The following is a 9,741-nucleotide window of genomic DNA, read 5'->3' on the forward strand; positions in this document are numbered from 1 at the left end:
GCTCATGTCAGAGCTACATCTCAAACATCTCTACCACTGATGACGAAGATCTCGTGGTTTCTATCTTCGAGTGCCTCAGCGCGAAGAGCTTCTCACCGCGATGACGTTGACGAAGTCGTTCTCGCCCAGCGTGTCCAGGATGGTGTTGATGGTGTGCTTGGCGATGGTCATCTTCAGACCCTTCATGCTGCCGCTGATGTCCACCATGATGATGATGTCCTTCGGAGACGTGGCGGCCTGGATGTACCTGGTGGACAGACATGGTCTGAGGACCTCACCGTCCATCCATCCATCCATCCATCCATCTTCTCACCCCGGCCCTCTCTACTCCCAGCCAGTTCAGCTGAAGTTATTTTTTTGACGAATCAAGAACCTGCCCGGGTTCTTCAGGGTTCTCCTGCTCTTGGACGGATGGACGGACTGCTCTAGACCTCCGACCCCCCCGGACCAGCATCTTCTCAGACATGTAAAGCAGCCGTCGGCCGAACACGGGACCCACCAGTTGCGGTTCCTGCAGTCGAACGCCGCCACCCCGTTGGAGTCTGGAGTCCACTTGATGCCTGATGGAGAAGGTGGGGCTCGTCAGCAGCCTGAGGGACCTTCGCCGGGAAGACCGAGGAGATCCGAGGTCACCTGGGTAGATCCTGAAGAAGCCCGTGGAGCTGCCGAAGTACTGCCAGGTGAGGGTGGGGTCCTTCTGGAAGTTACTGATGAAGACGTCGTTCAGGGCCTCGGAGTTGTAGATGGCGTTGAGGATGTTGGGATCTGAAGGACAGCGGGCGGCGGTGGGGATGAGGAGCTGAAGGTCAGGAGGTCGCCACGTTGAGAACGGGGCGACCTCCTGACTCGGCTCCCGTCGCATGAAGAGCGCGGAGAAGCTTGGGTTCTGACCTTTGTTGTAGACGTTGGTGGGCACCTGGATGTTGCTTTGTTGCGTGTTGACGGGCATCTTGTTGAAGTGCTGGTTCTCCTCCAGGGGGAACTCACCACCAAGCTCCGCAAAGTTCCCGTCCTCATCCATGGTGTTGATCATCATGGAGTTGTAGTAGTCGAACTACACCAAACAGCCATGTCAGTGATCTGGAACCCCGAGAGAAACCCTGCAAGAAACCCAGCAAGGAACCCTCCTGGAACCCCACAAGGAACCCTCCTGGAACCCCACAAGGAACCCTCCTGGAACCCCATAGACAGACCATCCAGGACCCTGTCCTGGACCAACCAGGACCCTGTCCTGGACCCTGTCCTGGACCAACCAGGACCCTGTCCTGGATGGTCTGGTTGGTCATAGCTGGTGACCAGGATCTAGATGTTGGGATGGAGTACCAGACATTGTGCGCAGGGGCCAAGTTCTACTTGTGTTTGGACCCGTCTGGGTGGACTCCAGGTTGAGTCCTGACCATGTTCCTCCAGGGTTCTCCTCACCCCCCACCCCACCCCCCCCCCACTGCAGAACCCACCTCCAGAGAAGCATTGTACTCGTGGTAAAGGTCGGCGTCCTCAGCTGACTCAGCAAGCCTCTGACACACACACACACACACACACACACACACACACACACACACACACAGCAGGTCAGGTTTGGTTGAGTCTTAAAGATCTAAGGTGATAATCAGTATTGGTCTACTGATGTTCTACGGAGATCATTGATCCAGATTCCTCTATTGATCCATCGATCTATGAATGCGTGGATCCATTGATCTTCTGATCCATTGATCAAATAATCTATGTCCGTGTAACGCTGTGATCTATCGATCAATGGATTGCTTGATCTACCTGTCTACTGATCCATTGATCTACTGATCTGCGGCCGTTGACCGGGCACCAGGAGAAGGAGGTTCTCACCTTCACCGACTTCATCTTGCTCCCCAGCATCCGCTCGATCTGGTCTGAGTAGTCCCGGACCAGCTCTCCTCCGTCCAGGTCCACGATCCTCACGATGGACTCCACGTCCGTCAGTTTCTGAGGAGAACCCGACACGTGAGAGGGTTCTGGACGCCTCCCGAGAGGACCTCCTCCCGGACGCCGGCTCTCAGCACCGAGCACGTTCCTCTGCTGCTCCTCGTCTGCACCAGCATCTTCACGGGTTCAGGTTCTGCTCCTCATATGAACTTTCTCACAGTTTTTAACTGGGGTCTGGAAGGTTCCCTCTTGAGACTGAAGGAACTCCTTCAACATCTAGAGAACCTTTTCTCAAACTGGTTCTTCTATGACTTCTCCTGGTTCCCCCACTGCTTCTAGGACGGACAGTCCCAAGTTCTCCAAGGTTCTCCAGGGTTCTCCAGGGTTCCCAAATCCAAGGGTCGGTTCTGGAGACCCTTGGAGAACAGGAGCCTCAAAGAGCTGCTGGAGGCCAGGAGACCTTCGGCTTCTTAAGGTAGTGAGCATTCATGGGGGATATTCAACACACCCACACACACACACACACACACACACACACTCCCTCCCCCCCTCCCTCCTGGTGAAGCCCAGGTCCAAAGAGGTCTCAGGATTTCCTGCAGGTCTGATTTTAGACCTTCATCCATTTAACTCAGATGGAGCTCATCTGTCCAGACTGACCCCTCCCCCGACACACACACACACACACACACACACACACACACACACACACACACACGCCCTGCTGACCATGCTCATGGACGGGGTTCTTCAACTGAAGGTCTCCAGACAGAGCAGGAGCAAGCAGAGGAGAGCAGAAGGCCACGGAATAGCTGAGGGTTCCTCAGAGGAGGACAGGAGTGGGTGATCTTCTCCTGACCTGGCCAGTACGTACCTTCTGCAGCAGCAGGGAGCCGGAGAACTTGGTGGTTAGGTCCCGAAGCTCCATGGAGAAGACCTGGGCCCACTGCTGCACCCTGGACGCACAACAGACACACAACACACACCCGCGATGAGTGTGTCTGACTTTAACACTTCCTGTCTCTGGTGACCTTTGACCCCGGTACTAGGGAGGGTCCAGAACACTCCAGAGACCTCTGACCTCCAGGGTCTGGAAGTGACACTGTGAGGAACACCTGCTGGGCTCCACCAGAACCAGAAGCGTCCATCCAGTCCCGCGGACCTTCAGGACCTGGACCCCCATCTGGACCGCCTGGACCAGACCCCCCCCCCGTCTCCCCGGGCTCCGGGTTTAGAGTGTGTGTGTGTGTGTGTGTGTGTGTGTGTGTGTGTGTGTGTGTGTGTGTGTGTGTGTGTGTGTGCTGCCGCCATGTTCCCCAGTGTGTGCTGGCTGATCTTCTGAAGGTTCTGTCCCGTCAAACCCGGCCTGGGTGACGTTGTGGGCCGGTTGCCGTGGCGACGGCGCCGAGAGGCAGCAGAAAAAAAGGCAGCTAAATGTGACAGTGATGAAGGAGATTTAGATAATCTGCTCTTCATCTGGGTCAGAGCTGCAGGTGTACACACACACACACACACACACACACAGCACTGACGCACAAATACACACACACTTGGAGTCTGTCCTCACTTTGGGGTATCAAACAAGTTTGGGAGTATGTGCGTGTGTGCGTGTGTGTGTGTTTCTGTGTGTGTGTGTGTGTGTGTGTGTTCTCAGCTGACCCAGGAGGTTCTACTTGGACAAAATCACTAGAACCTGTGCTGCTGTTTCTACTGAAGTCTCAGCCTGGACACGTTCTCCTGAATGTTCTCACAGCATGTCAGGAGGAGAAGTAGGAGGAGAAGGAGGAGGAGGAGGAGGAGGAGGAGGAGGAGGAGGTCGGACAGGTGTGTGATGAAGAGCGAACCCCCCTGATGGATCTCCAGCCTCCGGTTCTCCTGGCTGTTTCTTCAGAGACTCCACAACACTTTGAAGCCTCGGAGAACGAGATGTTCGATGACGCCACCTCCGCTCGAGGAACCCAGAGGGAGGCGGAGAACCCAGGGAGGTTCTGAGGTTCTCCGCTGTGAGCCTTCAAACCCGGAGAAGCCGAGAGCTCCTGGTGGCAGCAGCTGGAGGTGCTGCTCGCTCCGCTCTACGTTCCTCCAGACAAACCCGAGGAGAGCTTGAAGAACCTGACCCGTCACTGCTCCGAGAGCTTCCGGACTGAAAGAAGGCGGGTTCTGTGAAGAGCACTCACGTCTCTGGCGGGATCTTCATCTGGGCCTGAGCTGCGGTCCAAAGACAGACGAGCCCCAGGACCTTCAGGAGAACCCCCCTCCTGCCGGCTCGGCGCTCCATCCTGCGTCCCAGGATCAGCTGAGGGTTCCTACGGCCTCAGCGGGGAACCGTGTCCTCATGGTGGCCACCGCGGATGGACCTCTGGACCTCCGGACCTCCGGACCTCCGGACCTCCGGACCCCTGGACCTCCGGACCCCTGGACCTCCGGACCTCCGGACCCCTGGACCTCTGGACCCCTGGACCTCCGGACCCCTGGACCCCTGGACCCCTGGACCCCTGGACCTCTGGACCCCTGGACCTCTGGACCCCTGGACCTCTCTGCTCTCGTCCACAGAAGACCAGAAGAGGACAGCAGCGGCTTCACCGCCTCCAACGACACGCGCCCAATTTACTACCTAATCCACAGGATTAGGGGGCGGAGCCTCCAACTGGACCTCAACCCTGTCTGAGCCAAAGAGGATTACACACACACACACACACACACACACCAATCAGAGCGCATGGGCAATGACTGACAGGGAGGGGACAGAACACACACACACACACACAATACAATATTCATACACATACCAACAGACAGACAGACAAACACACACACACACAGATATTCAGCGTGCTCCTGGTTGAGTCCTGGTCTAAGGGCTTCTCGTCCTGGATTGAGGGGACTTTCTCAGGAGCGTTTCCATGGTAACACAGGTGTCCGGGTGTGTCCAGCAGGCCGTGGGAGGTCGTGGCCGTCTCGCCTCCACAGCGCCCCCCGGTGGACAGACAGGGTATCACACCCAGTCTCCTCGCTCTCCTGCTGAACATTGAGGGTTCCTGGATCTGTTCTCCACGCCATCATCTCTGCTAGAGCCTTCAGAGCCTCAGCTGCTGCTCCAACATCTCCATCCCATCATCTCGTCTGTGCTCAGCAGCCACAGAGGAGGAACACTCTCACCTAGTGGTGACAGTGAGCTACTGCAGTGTGTGTGCGTGCACGTGTGCGTGCATGTGTGTGTGTGTATGTGTGTGTGTGTGTGTGTGTGTGAGACACCAGAGTCACTTCTTCATGCATCCACCTCCTTCTTCTTCAGTGGTTTCTAACAGCTGCCCCTCAGAGCCTCGTGTACCCCCCTCTCTGGGTGTGTGTGTGTGTGTGTGTGTGTGTGTGTGTGTGTGTCGGGGTCTTACAGGACCAACAATGGCGGCATTGATGAGCGCCGTCCTGCAGTTGTGGGGGTGGCGCTGCAGCTGTCGCCTGGCACGCTCCGGCCTCGGGGAGCGCCGGCGTCCTGTCATCGGGGGGGTGTCGGGGTCAGGGTGTGTGTGTGTGTGTGTGTGTGTGTGTGTGTGTGTGTGGGGGGGGTTAGTTGGGCCCCCAGCTGCTCCCCCCTCTGCCGGGATGAAAGCCGTCACGGCCATTAAAGACACGGACACGCGATCTGTGGACGGACTGCCGCCGCCGCCGCCGCCGCCGCCGCCACCATCTTGAGGTGAGCACACGCCACGTAGGGGGCGGAGCTTCTACACGTGCTGGAGACAAACATCTCAGCCTGACGTGGTGTGTGTGTGTTCCCAGTGAGCGTCTCTTCAGTGCACGGGTGTTCCCCATCTTCCCAGGGTCCATGGAGATGCAGGAGGTGACCTGGTCCTCCTGGTCTCCATGACATGAGGTTGGTCCAGAACCTGGACTGGAGAAGCTCAGAGGTTGGACAGGGTCTCCAGGGGAGGACGTCCAGACGTAGCCTCGGAACAGTCGTCGATGTTCGTCGCCACGGAGACCCGGTCCCGGTCCGCCCCGGGCAAAGATGGAGGCCCTCCCTGGAAGCGCCCGTGCGGTCACCTCTAGGCTCCGCCCCCTGCGTGGAGACGGCCTGGTGAAAGGCCGTCCCTGCCGGCGGCGAGACGCTCGTGGTTTTCTTCCTGTGAGGGCGGCGCCGGGCTTTCACCCACGCTCGTAAATCCCTCTGCTGACTCTGCTGACGCCGTCGGAGCTCCTCGATGTTCATTTCGACACGTTTCCACGGAGACCCGTCCTGAAGCTGAAGGAGGTTCCTCGGTTCCCTGCGGAGCCGAGGTTCTACACCGGCTTCTGGAAAGAGACCTGCACGCTTCTGACCAGGTGGAACCCGAGGAACCGGGCGGCTGTGGGTTCCACAGTGCTCTGTCTGTGTGACCAGTGTCCTGGAGATGGAGAACCTCCAAAGACCATCCAGAAGGGGGCTCAGCTAAGCTAGGCTCGGCTAGGCTAGGCTAGCACTTATGGACAATCAGTCCGAAGGCTCGGCTTTTTAGCTTCTGCGAAATCGGCACTTCCCCCTGAGCGCTGACCATGTTGTGACACACAGGTCTCTGCTGCACACACACACACACACACACACTTACACAGACACACAGACACACACACACACACATACACATACACACACACACACACTGCAGCTGTTTGCTTCTGGAAGAATATACAGCTTGTTCAGCTGCAGCAGCACGTGTCCCTGGACGCCGCGTGACCTGACAAGATGGACGCCGGCCGCTCGCCACGGAGCTCATTGATCAGTCGGTCATCTCGGCTGCACCCCCACCCGTCCATCTGTCCACGTGTCCACGTGTCCACCAGGCTTCTACCAGGCCAGAAGGTGTGAGGACGGTCACTTCGCTGTGACTCTTAGCTCGTCAGTGTTAGCACCTCAGCTAGCATGCTAACAAGGCCGGCTCTCACAAAGGCATTGAGGTTCTCCAGAGGTTCTTCAGAGGTTCTCCAGAGGTTCTTCGGAGGTTTCCGAGGCCGTGTGAGAAGAAGAGACGAGCTGGGTTCTAATCCTGACTCTGGGCCGGAGAGGTGGAACCTTGGTTTGGGCGCAGATGAAGGCGGAAGGTTCCTCGGGGAGAACCGGTGATGACAGGAACCGAGCAGCTGCTGCAAACATCTGGCCCGGAGCCGCAGGAACCAGGAGAACATCTCCTCCTGTCGCTGCACCTCAGCCCAGCAGGGGTCGGGGGAACCAGGAAGAACCCCAGCAGAACCCCTAAAGAGGTCCGGACCATGAGAACGCTGGACTCCAGGAAGACCCTGGCAGGAACATCAGCGGCCCACCCTGGACCTCAGGACACTGTGAGCATCTTCTGCAGCCACTGCTGCTAGTGTGGGAGTGTGCGTGTGTGGGTGTGTGTGCGAGACTGTGCATATGACAATATGTGTGTGTTTGAGAATATGGGTATGTATGTGTGTGTGGTGTGTGTGTGTGTGTGTATGAGAATATGGGTATACATATGGTGTGTGTGTGTGTATGAGAATATGAGTATGTGTGAGAGTGTGTGTGTGGGTGTGTGTGTGTGTGTGTGAGTGTGTGTATGAGAATATGAGTGTGTGTGTGTCTGGTCCTCCACTCTCAGAGCAGACGGTGTTGTCCCACCAGTGGCCTTCAGGTGGCGACAGTGAGCTGCTGCTAATCAGTGTGACTTCCACCGATGTGAGGAGGACCTGAGGAGGACCTGAGGAGGACCTACTCAGTGGTTCTGCTGGTCCTCCTGGGGAGTCCATAACTGATGGGTGAACAGGACCAACCTGACCCGCAGCGTGTGAAGGTGACCTGGAAGTCCACCTGGAAGGAGGGGCGGCTCCGCCCTCCATCCAGGTGGACCCATGTGGTCCCGTGAGCGGGAGGAGACCTTCTCCTGGGCCGAGGGGAATGTCTGTGGAGCTCCTCCTCCGTGTGACGTCCAAGGTGGAGCTCTGAGTCATGTTTTCCTGCAGACACATTCCCAGGAAAGGTCACATACCCCGACCCCCTCGTCACCGGACCAGAATAGCAGTCTCAGCTAACGGGGGGCGATCCTGGACCCCCCCAGACCCTCTGGACCCTCTGGATCCACTGGACTCCCTGGACCCTCAGGATCCACTGGACTCCCTGGACCCCCCGGACCCTCTGGACCCCCCGGACCCTCTGGACCACTGCTGCTTTTTAACCGCCTGCGACATCATGGACTCACCAGGTCCGTGGAGTCCAGGACCCGAGTGCAACACCAGAACCCGGTGACGTTCCTCACCCGGGTCTGAGGCCGAAGCCGGAGGTGGACCGGACGCACCCCCACATCTCGGTGGACCCAGCAGCTCCCTATGACACCTCCTGCAGGAGACGTACAGCCTCCTCCAGGAGCATCTGAGAACCTCGGGCCCCGGAGGACCTTGTGAGCCCCCCAGGAGCAGGTCTGAACCTGATCCTGGTCTGCACCCTCTCCCAAATGAAAAGCAAACAGAGGAGGTGCTTCCCACGTCCGTCCCGTCAAGAAATAACAAACGTCTCCTCCGACCTTGAAGGTCCGACCGCGGCGGTGCCCAGAAGGGGATTACGGAGTCATTACCTTCACATCCTCTCCCTAAGCCCACCCTCTGCTGGAGGATCTGCAGAAGATCTGCTGCTCTTTGAAGGAGGACACTGGAGACCCGATCAGCTGGATGTCACCTGATCCCCACCAGACTCACATCTGCAGGGTTTAATGAGAGGAGGAGGAGGAACAAGATGGTCTACACGTCTCTCAGACTCCCACACCATCAAACTCTATCTTCACTCGTACTCTGATTACTTTGGTCTGAAACATCTCAGAACCATTTCCTGAGAAGAAGGCGGTGGGTTCTGCCCACGTTCTCCTGCCTGGTCGTCCATGTTAAGAAGAGAGAGAAGACGACGAGGTGGTGGGGGTGCGTGGCTGGATGATTGACAGCTGGCCGGTCCATGCTAAGCCCCGCCCCTCGGAGCGTGGCCTTCTGCATCTCCTGCAGAAGGTGGTCCATCCAGCACCTGGAGGGTGTGAACCGTGAGGGACCACAGCGGGTTCTGGCGGAGGTCTGCGGGGCTCGCAGGAAGCGGTTCTCCTGGGGAGGGGGGTCTAATTAAGGCCCCCCGTTTCCCTCGGGGTTCTAGAAGGTTCTCTGGTTTCAGCAGCTGGAGGAGCTCCGGCTGACGGGACGCACATGTTCTGCCGCCGGGTTCCGCCGCCCTCCTGCGTCGCCATGGCAACACCAGAGAAGAACGGCCGACCAAGACCGGCCCGGCTGCGACCCGGACTCCCTAGAAGCCTCGGGCTTGGGTCTGGAGTGTCTGGAGGGTCCAGAAGGTCCAGTGTTCCGTCCCGGTCCTGGTGACCCCCATCTGAACCCGGACATTCTTGTGGGATCCTTTAATCCTGGACCAGGACCTTCTTCCCCCCGATCAAAACAGACCTGTTGACACATCCAGACGGCCGACGGGACCTCTAATTGGGGGAGAAGCTCCCCGCCGCCCCCCCGCCAGCTGCTGGCGGGAGTTCATGGGGTCGAGGGGTCAGAGGTGGCATCCACACCGTCCAGACCTTCAGCACACCATGGTCTTCCTCTGGACGCTCGGTTCCAGGACCTCAGAGGGTTCCCGGACCTGGCTTCGTCATGGACCTCCTCTGTCTTCTGCCGGACTTCTTCTTGTTACTGGTTCAGAACTTTGATGGGTCCAGGTCTTCACCGGAACCATGTCCATGTCCTCCTCGCTCTGAGACAAGAACATTGGAGTGCAGAGCGGGCGCTGGAGCTCCAGTGTGGACCTCCTATGATGGAGATCCAGGGTCAGCGGGTCCACTTGGAGGACTTCTTCTACTGCGTCACGTTCAAATG

At 58.0% G+C, this 9,741-nt stretch overlaps 1 protein-coding gene across 3 annotated transcripts in view; it reads right to left on the reverse strand.

Annotated features, from left to right (window-relative positions):
• Positions 1-9,741, reverse strand: part of LOC147232254 (voltage-dependent calcium channel subunit alpha-2/delta-4-like) — a 31,272-nt gene that overhangs the window by 20,294 nt on the left and 1,237 nt on the right. For all 3 annotated transcript variants that reach the window (XM_086149003.1, XM_086149002.1, XM_086149000.1), the window contains exons 2-9: positions 4,074-4,556; positions 2,771-2,852; positions 1,843-1,959; positions 1,458-1,517; positions 892-1,054; positions 634-765; positions 500-560; positions 97-247 (exon numbers count right to left, since the gene is read on the reverse strand). In XM_086149003.1, coding sequence (XP_086005129.1) covers positions 97-247; positions 500-560; positions 634-765; positions 892-1,054; positions 1,458-1,517; positions 1,843-1,959; positions 2,771-2,852; positions 4,074-4,174 — 867 coding nt within the window. In that variant the 5' untranslated portion in view covers positions 4,175-4,556. The remainder of the gene's footprint in view (positions 1-96; positions 248-499; positions 561-633; positions 766-891; positions 1,055-1,457; positions 1,518-1,842; positions 1,960-2,770; positions 2,853-4,073; positions 4,557-9,741) is intronic.

The sequence above is a fragment of the Fistularia commersonii genome, chromosome 7 (assembly GCF_037954325.1).
Source record: "Fistularia commersonii isolate RoL2024-O1a breed Wild chromosome 7, RoL_Fcom_v1.0, whole genome shotgun sequence".
In the NCBI taxonomy this organism is placed as follows: domain Eukaryota; kingdom Metazoa; phylum Chordata; class Actinopteri; order Syngnathiformes; family Fistulariidae; genus Fistularia; species Fistularia commersonii.